Here is an 11,548-nt window from a genome sequence, read left to right as displayed (position 1 = left end):
TGCGTCCCACGCCGGCGCTCTGACGTCATCGGACGTCCGCCGGGCTGTACTGCGCATGCGCAGTAGTTATGCGCATGCGCAGTACAGCCCGGCGGACGTCCGATGACGTCAGAGCGCCGGCGTGGGACGCAGAAGTACCAGGACTTGGAGCGCAGAAGATCCCGACCTGGCAGCCGGCCTGGCCAGGTCGGGTCGGCCACCGGAGACCACCGGTAGCCTGCGGAGCGGCGGCGAGGGCACCTCCTGCCTGCCACGGGCTGGAGGAAGCCCCAGGTAAGTGGAAATTGATTTTTATTTTTCCTCCACCCTCCCTGAACCTTCCCTTATTTATTCATCCATTGCACTGCACATGGGTTACTGTAGTGATGTTTCCCTGCAGCTGCGCCTTTAAGCTGTGGGACTTCCCTCCTGCTTCCTACCCACTGGCCTGAATGAGTCCCGCCCCCTTGCGTAGTACGTACGTACAGAGCGGAGGTGAGGAGTGCTACTGCAGCGCGACATTTAAAGTGCAGAGTGTGTGCTGTGCTCAGGCATCCCCACTGCTGCTTCATATCATCCCTCCGACGGCGGGTTCTGCTTCCTGTGTCATATGTACATTGCCTGCAGGTACTGTGTTCTCTCCCTCGCTTCTCTGCCTGTCATGTCAGCACGTTGTGCAGCAGTCCTCTCCTCCCCCTCCTCCTTGCACACACTTCCCGTCTCCTTATCTCAGCCCTGGGACTGCCTGCATAGCTCTACTGCGGAACGTGCAGTCTGACCCCTGCATCTCTCACCAACCCCCTCCTGCCCATTCTTACTGAAAGTGGAGTGTCTCACTGGTATCCTGTCGTCTTCTGTGGCCATACACTGGTCGATTTGCCATCAGATCGAACAACAGATAGATCCCTCTCTGATCGAATCTGATCAGAGAGGGATCGTATGGCTGCCTTTACTACAAACAGATTGTGAATTGATTTCAGCATGAAATCGGTTCACCATCTGTGAAGCTGCTGCCGCTGCCACCTCCCCTTCATACATTACCTGATCTGGCTGGCACGAGTCCCTCGGTCTCCGCTGTCTTCTTCTACGCGCTCAGCTCCAGCTTCACTTCAATTCCTGTACGGGGAAGTTTAAACAGTAGAGGGCGCTCTACTGTTTAAAGTTCGCATGGGGACAGAAAGAAGTGAAGCCAGCCGGAACCCAGCGGAGAAGGAGCAGCGGGGACACACGCCAGCGGAGCAGGTAATGTATTGCTGCTAGCGTCGGTTGTCGGACAGTAGAATGCCGCTATCGACGCACTCCTGACCCATCGGCGATCGAGCAAAATCTTCTGCACGGGCGGATTGACAGGAATGATCAATTTTGGATGGAAATCGATTGTTCGGTCAGCGTTTGCGCAACAATTTCACAGCAGATTCGATCACAGTGATCGAATCTGCTGTATATCGGTGGGAATATCGTTAAGTGTATGGGCCCCTTTAGTGGATTTTACGCAATTGTATGAACTATGCATGTGCTGGGGGGAAAGACGGCTTCTACTTAAAGGCATAGCTCCCAACTGTCCCCTTTGGGAGCCCTGTCCCTCTTTCTTCCTCATATGTCCCTCTTTCAGGACTTTGTCCCTCTTTCTATGTAAATCTATGTATTTCTCTACTAAAAAATGTTTGACTCTAAACTTTATTCCCATCCTTTAAAATGATTTATTACTAATTTTAAAATGTTAATATAAAGGAAAACGAGCCAGGATAGAAAGGACCAGTGTGAACTGAATTATAAAACGCATTCCTGTTCGGGCTCTTTCATATCATACAGGAGTCGTTCTCCTGCACGCGTTGAATAGCCTGCAGCGTGTCATCGGGATGCTGTGGTGCAACGCAATCAGCGGCAGTAGCTATTAAATTCACCTGATGGGAAACACTGGCTCCCGACTATTAAAAGCTCCCGGGTGCGTCGAACCACAACGTACCGAAACGCAGCGTCTGGGGTAAAAGGTAAAATGAAAGTCTATGGACTTTCATTTTACCTTGGTTAACGCAAAGTATTGACTTTGCGTTAAACCACAGTAAAAGAGCTCTGATGTGAAAGAGCCCTTATGAAATCTTTAAAGAGACACTGAAGCGAGAATAAATCTCGCTTCAGTGCTTATATATAGCAGGGGCATGTGTGCCCCTGCTAAAATGCCGCCATCCCGTGGCTAAATGGGGGTCCCTTACCCCCCAACACCCCCCCCCCCCCTCAAAATCTACGACCAACTTGGTCGTAGATTTTGCTGCTGTTGAGGCAGGGCTAACGGCTGCAGCCCTGCCTCTCAGCGCCGTCTATCAGCGGCACATTGCCGCTTCTTCCCCCGCTGGGGGACTTTGCGTGCTATGCGGGGCTGGAGCAAGCCCCAGGTAAGTCCATATTTATTTATTGTACTGCTCAGGGTCCTTTAAAAGTGTACTTGTTAGAAAGAGGGGGGGAAGTGCCAGTCTACCTTAGGGGATCCAGCAGGAAACCTCGTAGGTAAACTTCACTAACGTGATTGTGTGGACAACGCCCTCTCAAAATGCTACAATGCTACAATTTAGTTCCACGCTAAAAACCCTAAGGGCCCTTCACACTAGAGTGTTTTGCTGTGATTTCGGCAAAACGCTGTCGCTTTTTAAAAGCGCTAGTGCAATAAAACCCTATGGGCCCGTTCTTACTGGGGGGGAGGGGGATTTGGTGTTCGCGTTTCAGTGCTATAGAAGCGCTAAACGCGATTGCGAAAAAAATCGCCGCAGTGTTCACTTATTTATTTATTTTTCCACTGAAAAATCACCCCTGCAAGGTTTTGCAAACGCAAGTGTGAATAGACCCTCAAAGTGTGCTGCTGACTCCACCCCTTTCTACAAAATTGTAGGTGTCCAGATTTTTGGTGGGCTTTTGTCTGGGGAAAACAAGTTAGGATGGCAACCCTGCTGCAGACACCTGAACTCATCGCATGCGACTGTAATCCCCAGATTTTTTTGGTTTTAAGAATCCTGCTAGGCCCCTCCCACCCCCTCAGCAGAGCCCCCACTGCACCTTTACCCACCATGCACTTGTGTTCATCCTTCCCTCTCTTCACCCCTCGCCACGAGCTCAGTACTTGCGGGTGCAGCACTTCGTCCACGCCGTGCATATTACAACTGCCTGTTAGTATTTTTAAAGTGTACCAAAGATAAGATATACAGAACCAATACTTATCTGGGGCTTCCTCCAGCCCCATAAACGTGCGAGTCCCTCGCCACCCTCCCGCAGTGTGCCGTTCAGCCATGATCAGCCCTGGTAATTGCATGCGCAGAAGATCCAGACTGACGCGACTGAAGCAATTACTGGGGCTGATGGCAGCTGAATGGCAGACCATGGTAGGACGACGAGGGACTCGCACATCTTTATGGGACTGGAGGAAGCCCCCCGTGCACTGTGAGACCCCAATAATCATAGCCACGCTGTGCGGGCTATGTTAACCTCACTAATGTCAGTCTCCGCTCTCCCCCGCCTCCTGAATAGCTCCGGTCCCCGCCAACGTCCCTTCCCTCCAATCAGCGGGAAGGGACGTGGGCGGGGACCGGAGCGATTCAGGAGGCGGGGATAGCGGAAACAGACATAAGAGAGAAACAGCCCGCTGCGTGTCGACAGCGCGGCTGTGTTTTATGGGGTCTCACAGCGCGCAGGGGGGGCTTTGGAGGAAGCTAAATAGCAACAGAGGCTGGGATCTATAGGCAGACCCAGCCTCTGTATGGGGATTGCGTTGTAAGAACCCCGCCTCGGGTTCTCTTGAAGATTCCCATTCGAGGAATTTCTTAATTCATGAGATACCTCACCACACAGTGGCCATAGCCGGTATTGCAGTTCTCTTAGCCTGCAAGGCACCTGAACTGTTGAATGATTTACTACTGCAAAGGAGGACAGCTTAAACTAAAGGGGAACACCACCTTAACTGGAAAGAATACGCTGCCTAAACTTGGTGTTTGGAGAATGCTGGCTGGGATTGGTATAGGGAAGGCATGGGCAAACTTGGCCCTCCAGCTGTTAGGGAACTACAAGTCCCACAATGCATTTGCCTTTGTGAGTCATGACTGTGGCTGTAAGACTCCTGCAATGCCTTGTGGGACTTGTAGTTCCTTAACAGCTGGAGGGCCAAGTTTGCCCATGCCTGGTTACTGAAGTTTTTTCTGTAAACTCCTATTTCAATCTCCATAAAATCCAACTGAAGAGGGTGAAATGGGGTTGATTTGGCGCTAGCTTGTAGTGAAGTATATTTGGTACCACTCGCTTGCCGTATCAGGAATCCCATTGCCTAGAGCAGGGGTAGGGAACCTATGGCTCGGGAGCCAGATGTGGCTCTTTTGATGGCAACATCTGGCTCACAGTTTGTAGGATGAGATCCCCGCACTTTGATTGGCCCAATAGGCTGTCTGTCACTTGACAGGGAGCCTATTTGGCCAAAGTGCAGGTATCTCATCCTACAAAGTGAATCAACCTCCAAGTCAGCTAGCTAATTGTACAAGCTGTTAGTCGGTATTTCTCCTGTCCGGCTCTCCGGGAAATTGCTGATCTTGCTGAAGACGTGTGACACTTCTGCTGCCCGGCAGATCAACTGAATACACTTCACCATGGCAACAGGGACGTGAGCCCTCTGCTGCACATGTACACTGCCAGTTTGAAACATCTTGTATGGCTCTCAGGGAAATACATTTTAAAATATGTGGCGTTTATGGTTCTCAGCCAAAAAGGGTTCCTGACCCCTGGCCTAGAGTCTCAGTAACACACACATCTTTTCACTGTAGTATACATGTTTGGCTGGGTGAGTGTGCATGCCAGTGTAATCCTCCCTGGTCACTCTAGCTATTCTCCCAATGTGGGCATGATGTTCTTTGCATTAACATTTTCCACAGAAAAATAGTGTGAATATAGATTAGCTTCTCTTTCTAGGAGATTTTTGGCTACATAAAATATCAGAAACCACATTGTCATGATAAACATTTACTATCATTGAAGAGATGTTTTCAGTGCTTTGGAAACCCTATAAACCTCCCTGGCGGTATCATTCTTTCCTGATTTTAAGGTCTAAAAGTAGGACATTTTTTTTAAAATTCGCTTTTAGACCCTAAAAGCAAGAGAAAAAAAATGCCGCTAGAGAGATCTGCAGCAGCCCCTGCACTTACCTCCCTGGGATCCAGCATTGCAATTCTCCCCCCGGCCTCCAGGTGGCACTGTAACCCTATAGTGAGATTGCCAGCTGTCGTCATGACTACAGACAGTGATCTCACCAGAAGGATTCTGAGGACCAGGAGGAGAATGGCTATACTCTGTATTAACCTCCCGGCAGCTACCATGAGTCAGGATCGGGATTACTGCTCTGAGCTGCGGTTTTCTGGACCGTTACCATTGAGGATGTATGTACCATCCAAAAAGAAAATTGCCTACAAATGGTGCCCCAAATAATATGTAAGGTCCATAATAATAAAAAAAAAAAAAAAACTATCTATTTGTGTGTGTGCTAGAAGAACAAGCTTATCTCAAAATGCAAATAACATACACTTTCCATTTCAGATAAGATAAGGACACTATGGTCATAAATATAGTAGTTTTTCTCATCTGTTTATTTTTACCTTCGGTTCACTTTAAATCTGACATTGAACACTAAAAACATGATAGGTAAGCTAAATTATATCTCATTGGATGTTTTCATTTAACTTTTCAGTTAATATGGAGTACCATCCCACTTTAAGTGTCTAATCAAGACATCAAAGCAAAGAAAGAATCAAAAGCTCACTTGGATGGTAGAAGTGGATGCTGGGATTGAATAGTGAGTGCAAACTGCCACTATGTAAAAACCAGGCACCAAAGTGCTACAGCCAGAGCAAAACGGCCTTGGACAGCTACTGTTTTACTACAAATTACAGGAGAATTTTATAATTTTTTATTTATTTTTTTTATTGCTGGACAAAGCACTTTTTTTTTTTTTTTTTTTTTTTTATTGTGCAAGATTGGTTCCACAATGACATCTCTGCGGTAAGTAATCTTTTCCTGTACAAACACCACAGTACTACAGTAGAACACGCATGCCGCTGGGTGCTGCAGGTGTAGAAGACAGTGCCCAGAGGTTTGGTGAGTAGCTTCTGCTGTGCAAAAGCTCTGCAACACTTGAAACTCTCACCCCCATTTACCCTCTCCCCCAGCATGCCAGTTAGTTGAGACTGCCTGATGCCGGAGTTCCAGTTAATTGGGACTCCCAATTAATTGGAACTACTGTATTAAGGTAGCTGTACACTATACAACTTCCTTCTCCAATGGAAATATTCACCACCTGCTGTACCACCGCTATGTTGAGCAGGTATTTTTAGAAACACAGAGGCTCCAAAACGGTAAAATATCATTAAGAACTGCTTAAAATGGGGGGTGTTGGACTTGCCTCCCCAGAGAAGACACAACAGCAGTGTATCATAAAATATAACGTTTATTCATACTCCAATAATTCTGCAACGCGTTCCGTGGGTCTACAGTCCACTTCCTCAGACAAGATACAACAAGCAGTAACTAAAATAAAAAGAAATAGGGAAATACATATAAAAAGAGGACCAAGGTATGCATCTTCTTTGGCATTATATTTTATGATACACTACTGTTGTGTCTTCTGTGGGGAGGCAAGTCCACTAACACCCCCCATTTTAAGCTGTTCTTAATTATGTTTTACCGTTTTGGCGCCTCTGTATTCTCAGCACTATACAAATAATGTGAGGATTTGGAGGGACCAGGCTCAGGTGATACATCAGTCTCTGGCCTCTCCCTCCTCCATAGACTCCTCCTACTCCTCCTCAGATACTGGATTAGGATTCACTACCTCTATCTGAGCATCTTCCAGAACAATTTGAGATGCCGGCTGACTTTGCATCTGAGATTGCGATTGAAAACAAAGCGGTATCATGTCATCAAGTGATTGAACTTGGGCCTGCATATTTTGAGAATCAGGCATTACCAACACATCAGGATTAACCTGACTGTCCTGAATAGGGGGCTGCTGCTGCTAAACCTGAGGCTCAGACACAGGCTGTGCTGGAGCATGAAAAGCAGACCTTAAAGCAGCAAATGTGGTTGATGATTCAGTTTTCATAAGGTCTAACATGGCTTTATTAGTAGCATTAGTATCAACCGCTGCAGGAGAAGGCGGGCCTTGTTTCGCTAAACACTTTGCACACTGAGACCTATTATATCCCAATGGTAATTTTAAAGTGGGATTGTCACCATAAAAATCAAATTTCAACAGCAACTAGTCTGAGTGTATTAAGTGATAAAGATGCTAATCCTGCATTCAAAACTTTTTCTGCTGTTATGGTTTGAAGTTAACACATACCTTAGGAGCACTGGCCCTTTGCCATTGCCAAACAGTTGCATGCTGGTGATTCTTTTTATCTATAATATAATCCTCTTATTTTTATTTGTTGTATTTATAAAGCGCCAACATATTGCGCAGCGCTGGACATTACTTTAGGTTACAGACAATATTTAGGGGTGACCTACAGGAATACAAGAAAAACCAGATCACACAGCACAGTATGAGTACAAGGTAATGCTTAGTCAGTCACTGGAGGGGAGCATGGAGATTATGCAAATTCAGTTCACTCAAATGCATAGCATGGCTGCACAGTAATGGAGGTACATAATCAGGTAGGACACAAAAGGAGGACCCTGCCCAAAGACTTACAAGCTCCCTGCCTAGCTGAAACGTGATCCTCTGCTCACTTGTGTTTACAAGCAAGGCTGACGTGACTCAGCGTTTGGAGGAGAAAAGAAAAAAAAAAGTTAAGGGAAGAAATTACATCAGTATTTGGCCAAAAGACATGATTCTCACCAGGAACATAATTCTGTTCATTTACTATATAAAATTTGCTGAAATCAAAACGTGGACAGTACGATACACATGTAAGTAGATCAAGTATTTATCTACTTATATATGTTTGTTTTTTCCCTGGCATAGTATGGCTAATCCTTCTGCTGTAACATCACATCTAATACACTTGTTAGACTTGCCAGTATGCTTGGCAGCATAGAAAATATCATATAAGGCAGATAGGAAACTAATCCTAACTATCTATGCTAAACACAGTATTAGGGATGAGGAGGGGAGTCGCAGTACCTGTGGAGCGTTCAGTCTGCTCCGTTGCATCCACAGGCTGTTTGGCAGCAGTTTCGGGTACAACCTCAGTCTGCTCCATGCTGTCCAGCGAACATGTGTGAAATGTCTGAGGCTCTCTTAAAATGCACGCCTCTGGGCCGGCACCGCTTCCTCAGCTGACACTAATCAGCTCCGTCGTCTGCTGCCCAATCCGCTGATGCGGATTACTAGCCCACTGCCTTGGCCGGCTGTTATTCTCTGCTCCGCCCCCTGCATTCTCTGCAAACAAAAGAATCTGTCAGCCATGTGGAGAAGGACCACCTCCCTTCTGCCATATTGGCAGTCCTCTCCACCTATTGGTGTAACTGCACAACGCAGGGAGAGGGGGTTGAAGTGTTGCGTCATCCTACTATGACAACCTCAGTTGAATGCGGAAGACGCAGACTCCATGAGGAGATGGGGCAGTCCCAAACACTAACGGTGGCCAACTTTGTCCAGAGAAAGCAGGGAGCACCCTCTGCACATTCTGCTTCAGCCAGAGTGAGGTACAAATTGTCTGTCAAATGTCTGACAGACGAATATAACAGTTACAAATATGTTTTACAGTGGTCTCCCCAGGCTCTTTTAGCCGGGTGCTCCACCCGGCTAGTTTTGGTAAGCACCCGGCTGTCATCAGCTCACTTCCTCCTATGTTGTAAGCAGAAAAGTGCTTGCCTTCCATTCTCTCATCTTGCCCCGCCCTGCTATTTTTTTCATGCCACCTGGTTGGAAATTTTTTTTTGGAGAGAACACTGGTTTCACATGCTGCTGCCAAGATAACATAGCATCCGCAGACAGACAGATACTAAAATTAACACTTTCTTTAGCAAAGACAGGTACCATACAGGCTCCCCCCATCCTCAGTGCCTCTAACGGCCTGTACCTCGGGTGTAGGGAAACGCTAAAAAAAAACTGGTTTACTGTGGAGTAGGGGTAGCTTGTATGGGCCAGGCCTCATTAGTTTAATTATTTAAATATTGCCTTTTTCCTTTAGGAGTGGAAAAGTCTTCTCTCAGGAGGAAACCATCTTGGACACGTCAAAACCATACTACTAGTAAGTAGCTGGGTCCTTTAGCGCCTCTGTGTTTCTAAAAAAATGCCTATATATCCACCCGGTGGATGGGTGTGATCACCCCTCTTACCTGTCTACAGAGAGTGACTTCTTAACCTGAGTGGGGACAGGTTTATTCTCCCCATTTGTGCTTAGAGTGGTTGCCAGTGGTGGCAACCCAAACTTGTGAGTATAATACGGTTTCTTTGACATTTCATCCATTGTTACCATCAATAATACACGATTGGGGCTCTCGATTTTTGTCTTTTTGTGTCCTTACTATGTTCAGATTTTAGCAGTGTCGCCTATGCTGATCGTTGATCTCTTGCATCTCCTGACACATGCTTGATGTTACTTTTTTGTTTGTTTTAAAAGAAATAAAGAAAAAAAAAATCTTTCTTAAAACCGAGTATTTGCAGTAATTCAGGTTGGAGTGAGCTCCAAGATTTTTTCCAGTGCATCACTGCTGAATATGCAAATTACCCATCGTTGTCCCTGTAAGCTCTTCCAGATCCCTGGAATGCAATATGTCGGCTTGTTAAATATGCATAGACTGTTTCAGTCTGGTTGGTCTTTATCAGTGCATGGCATGGGTTAATGTGGCTCTATGGGATAGGACTTGAAACATCCAGAGTTAGGGCTGGAACCCACTAGAGCGATTTAAAATTTATTTATTTTTTGAGCGTTTAGGGCCCGTTCACACTTAAAACCACAGAACGCCGGCGATTACCGCCGGTGTTTTGCGGGAGTGATTTTTTTCCCGCGATTGTCGCTGAAAAATCACTGGACACTGCGGCGGTTTTGGTGCGATCGCGATTAGCGTGCTATGCACGCTAATCACGATCGCAAATTGCGGAACGCTCGTCACCGGCAAACCGCTTCATGCAGCGCGGTTGCGGTTAGCTACATTGTGTAGCGGTTCTTGCAGAACCGCTAGCGGTTTGCCGTGGGCGGAAACGTGCGATTCCCGCTCAGGTGTGAACGGGCCCTTAGGGAGCATGAGAAATCGCAAGCGATTTCCCTGAACGCTCTGCCAATGTAAATGGATGGTGTAAATTTCACAGAAGCGATTGCGATTAGCAAAATCGCAAACGCAGGACATGCAGCATTTTGTTAGCGTTTGCGCTTCAATGTAAAGTATATAATCGCTGGCGTAATCGCTCATCAAAACTTGCACAGAGCGATTTTTGCTAGCGTTTTTGAAGTTAATGTGCACTGTAACAATTAATAGAAAGGACCAATCAGACTTTAAAACGCTAATCACTACACAACCGCTGGCAAATTGATACACTTTTTAAAATCGCTCCCTAAAACGCTCAAGGAATTGCTTTGAGACCACTGGGTTAAACCCATCTTCATCTTTTTGAGAAATTGTATTACTTATATATAATGGGCCATATCCTATTAACTTTTTTTCACCTTCCCTTTAAAAAAAAATAATTTTTCTTCTTTCTCAGTACTTGGCAATTGAGTCTTAAAAAGTAGGTATAAACTAATTTTTGAGTAATTTCTTGTTTGGGAGTTTTAGGCCCCCTTTACACTAGCAGGTAATTCCTGCATTGCGTTACCCTATGTTGCCACATGGGGCCGGGGGGGGGGGGGAGCAATAAAAGGCTACGGAGACTTTCACACTTATTGCGGTGTCTTGTTGTGTGTTAGAAGTATCTGAGCCTATACAAGGGCAACAGCATGTTACCGCAAGCATGGCACTTACCAAAGGGGTAATAGAAGTCTATGGGAGACAGGGCTGAACGATTTTCAATTAAGCCAAAATCTCGATTGGGGCAAGACAATCTTGAGATTGTCAAAGCTGCGTTTTTCCGTGAAACAGCCGGTACCTGCTGCCGGCTTCTGGCCCCCTCCTCTAGAAAGCCCCGTTCCCCATTGCCGTGCAGTAAGCCGCTGTGAAGTGGTAGCCAGTGCTGCATAGTAACCATAGTCGCCAGGAAGTGATGTGATGTCACTACCTGTTACAGGCCCCTCCGTTACTAAATGCTTGTTCCTCTTCAGTGGCTTACTGCACAACGAGGCGGATCGAGACTTTCTGAAAGAGGAAGCCGGAGCAGAGCAAACGCCAGCGGCGAGGGGAAGACTACCCCCTCTAGACTACCTGTATCTATCTGGCTAACTTGTAACCTGTGGCACCTATACTGAATAACCTGTACTGGGGCACCTATAGCTAGCTAACCTTTACTGGGGCACCTAATGCTGGCTATACTGAAGGCACTCAGACTCTCCATCGTTGTGCTGATCCATAGTTGTACATCAAAAATCGTCAATCAAAATTGCTATTTCTGACGAATGCAATTCAATATTTTTCCTAAAATCGTTTAGGCCTAATGGGCAAAGCACAT

At 46.4% G+C, this 11,548-nt stretch overlaps 1 protein-coding gene across 2 annotated transcripts in view; it reads left to right on the top strand.

The window, feature by feature from the left end:
* Positions 1 to 482: 482 nt before the first annotated feature.
* LOC137532031 (uncharacterized) overlaps positions 483 to 11,548 on the top strand; it is a 41,517-nt gene continuing 30,451 nt past the window's right edge. The window contains exons 1-3 of one of the 2 annotated variants that reach the window (XM_068252124.1): positions 483 to 606; positions 5,693 to 5,797; positions 9,138 to 9,197. Coding sequence is in view for 1 of the 2 variants with exons in the window: in XM_068252123.1 (XP_068108224.1) it covers positions 5,990 to 6,003; positions 9,138 to 9,197 (74 nt within the window). In the remaining variant the exon portion in view is untranslated. Of the gene's footprint in view, positions 607 to 5,692; positions 5,798 to 5,975; positions 6,004 to 9,137; positions 9,198 to 11,548 lie in introns of those variants that run through there. The other variant, XM_068252123.1, reaches the window with a different exon arrangement.

Source organism: Hyperolius riggenbachi, chromosome 9 (assembly GCF_040937935.1).
Source record: "Hyperolius riggenbachi isolate aHypRig1 chromosome 9, aHypRig1.pri, whole genome shotgun sequence".
Classification (NCBI taxonomy): domain Eukaryota; kingdom Metazoa; phylum Chordata; class Amphibia; order Anura; family Hyperoliidae; genus Hyperolius; species Hyperolius riggenbachi.
This window is presented reverse-complemented; position numbering and strand designations above follow the sequence as displayed.